We start from the raw sequence: 3,109 nt of genomic DNA, 5'->3' as shown, positions 1-3,109 counted from the left end.
CTTTCCCATTCTTGAGCCAGTGGATTTAGCCATTCTGCATGTTGAGTTGGTTGGTTATTAGGGCAAATATTCCTATCTATTTAGACACAGACATTTTGAATATGTATGACCCCAAACCCGTTCTGTTCTCTTTCTTTCTCATTAAGGGCTTCATGCACATTAAGCGATGGGTCGGCCACTCAGCTATACGCCAGCCCTTACTTCTGTGTCTTCAGCATTTCTGTTAGAGGAGAACTTTAAAAAGAGAGGATTTTTTGTTTGTTTGTTTGTTTTGGTCATCACCTCCTATATCAAAGTGATGTAAAATGCGACTCCCTTCTTTTGCATAACTACAGTATAACAATGCTATGACAATGTCTCTGTATAGCAAGCAGCACGTTAAATTTAAATTGAAATTCATACTTGTACAGTGTGATTTCTTACTTGTTTTTTTATTGCTTTGAAAATGGGATTACAGACTTATCCATTTGATATTTTTGGGAAAGATTAAAAATGGGCAGTAAAACTGTATCTCAGTCACTCACTGACAGAACACCCATCAGGTGACTGCCGTATACATGGTACTATTAATTCAGAGACGAGCCTTGTCATTATTTTTGACCTTAGGTGTTCTGATCTTAATCTGATCTTAAATTCAAATACACCCCAAAATGTAATTCCATGTCTTTATGTTAATATCCTATATTACCCAGACTCCTTTCCCTGACCCACGTATTTGGCCTTAGGGTTGTAAACAGAGACTTCTACTACATGGGGTGTCCTACATGTGGATAAGAGGATGAGTGAACATCTTGAAGAAAATCTGTTTTGAATGGCATTGTCTATTAATCTATCCAACTTTACTTTAAATGGTAGACATGATTTCTTAGCTTGAATTTGGCTGTCATAACAGACATTTTTATGAGTATTCACCCTTTTCTAAAATGACTGAAGGAGCTAATTTCTGCTTTATAGTTTGGAAAAACAGATTCTGAATATTTAAAAACCTTAACAAAGTCATCTTTATGTCTGTAATACCTGGCAAATGATTGTTCATTGAGTGATTAGATTTAAATGATCCTCTAATAATGTAAGTTATGACCAAGAAATAATAAACTAATGTGTTTCCTTCTTTGTGAGAAATAGTTAAGATACCATGGAGATTTGTGTGTGTGTGTGTGTACACTGGTGATTAAATCCAGAAGTTCACATCTGATAGGCAAGTCCTCTACCATCAAGCTACTTTCCCAGTCTAAGAATTTATGGTTTTAAAGATCCTATGACCATTCCAAAATGGAATTTTATTTATTTATTTATGCCTCTTTTATTTATGCTCAAGTAATTTTTTTGAGCTTTTATATTTGTGTTTATTCTTCATTTAACTTTTAAAACACTACTATAGTTGAATATTAAAACAAAAACAATAGCCAAGTAGTGAGCATATTATGATTACAGTCCTTCCCACATTCACTACTGCATATAGAATGACAGAGTAACTGGCCCATTAAGAGGTCTGACACTGAACGCCACCTCTGGGGTGATGTTCATCGTCCTCATATGCTTCTCCGTTATAATGCCACCGTCTTTCCTGGTTCGGATCAAAGTCCACCAGTTCTACCTGATCCATTTCATCAGTCTCTTCTACTTCCTTCCTTTCAGGAAGGAGTTTTTCCAGCAAAGAGAGTTTATCAGGAGAGAGAAAGCCATTTTCAGGAAAGTTCACCTTAAACTCAATGATCAGACATCCTTTTTCATATGGCCGACGGTATATTGGCATACCTTCGTTTAGCACACATTTTATATCTCCATGCTTGACCATCTGACCTGGGTGAGAGGTGATGACTATGGTCCGGTTGTCAAGAGTGGATATTGGCTTCTGGAAGCCGCACAAGGCTTCAACCAGCTGAATGTCCATACACATGAAAAGGTCTTCTCCTTGTCGTGTAAAAACAGCATGGTCCTTCTGGTCTAACACAATGATAATATCCCCTGGCTCCAGTCCTGGTTCTTGGTCTCCTTCACCATGGAATGTTATCTTCTGACCATCTTTCATACCTTTATCAATATGAACTTCTAAAATCTTCTTCTCTCGCACTATCTTTCTTCCATTGCAGCTTTTACACCTGTCTTTAGGACTGATGCGTTCTCCATGACCCTGGCACTCCATGCACACCGACTGAATCTGCTGAACCATTCCTGGTCCGATCTGATGAATCCTTATTTGCATGCCAGTCCCCCGACAGTTGGGACAGTACTCTACTGCTCCTTTCTTACCACCTCGGCCTTCACATTTGTCACAAATCACATTCTTCTGAAGAGCCAGTTTTCTTGTTGCACCATTATACAAGTCTTCCAAGGTCACTGAGAGCTGGTGCACAACGTTTTTACCTCTCCTTTCTCTTTGCATCCTTCCTCCTCCTCCAAAGAACATATCAAAGATATTCACGGGCGAGCCAAAACCACCACCTGCTCCACCCTCTTTAATAGCCTGTTCGCCTCCTTTATCATATAATTCCCTTTTTTTGGAATCAGCAAGAACTTCATAAGCTTGAGAAATCTGTTTAAACTTTTCGCCTTCATTTGGATTCTTATCAGGGTGGTACTTCAAGGCCAATTTTCTGTATGCCTTTTTCAGTTCTTCCTGGGTGGCATTGGGTTTGACCCCCAAAACATCATAGTAAGTGATTTCTTTCACCATTTTTCACAGCCGGTGAGCGGGCGGGCGCCGGAGAGCGGAAAGAGGAGCATAGCACAGCGCAGCTCGGGCAGACACGGCCCCCTCCACCTCCCGCCGAGCGTTCTGGAAAGTTCCCGCTCAAGTAATTTTTGTTCTTTTTATTTTATGAAACTATATTAAATGCTCTTTAGGAACATTTTTCAGGCTTAAGTGGAATTCCATAATTAATATAAACAATAAAACTTCCCAGCCGGGCGGTGGTGGCTCACGCCTTTAATCCCAGCACTCGGGAGGCAGAGCCAGGTGGATCTCTGTGAGTTCGAGGCCAGCCTGGGCTACCAAGTGAGTTCCAGGAAAGGCGCAAAGCTACACAGAGAAACCCTGTCTCGAAAAACCAAAAAAAAAAAAAAAAAAACTTCCCTTAGAAAGTTTCATAGTTTTTTAAAATTCACC

The 3,109-nt window shown here is 39.9% G+C and overlaps 1 protein-coding gene across 1 annotated transcript; it reads right to left on the bottom strand.

Moving 5' to 3' along the window:
* Window positions 1-1,321: 1,321 nt before the first annotated feature.
* LOC102904132 (dnaJ homolog subfamily A member 1) lies at window positions 1,322-2,785 on the bottom strand. Its single transcript, XM_076576789.1, has one exon. The coding sequence runs from the start codon at window positions 2,675-2,677 to the stop codon at window positions 1,484-1,486; it is 1,194 nt and encodes a 397-aa protein (XP_076432904.1). The 5' UTR covers window positions 2,678-2,785; the 3' UTR covers window positions 1,322-1,483.
* Between the last annotated feature and the right edge of the window lie 324 nt (window positions 2,786-3,109).

This window comes from Peromyscus maniculatus, chromosome 7 (assembly GCF_049852395.1).
Source record: "Peromyscus maniculatus bairdii isolate BWxNUB_F1_BW_parent chromosome 7, HU_Pman_BW_mat_3.1, whole genome shotgun sequence".
Classification (NCBI taxonomy): Eukaryota; Metazoa; Chordata; class Mammalia; order Rodentia; family Cricetidae; genus Peromyscus; species Peromyscus maniculatus.
The sequence above is the reverse complement of the archived record's forward strand: the minus strand, read 5'-3'. Positions and strand labels throughout refer to the sequence as shown.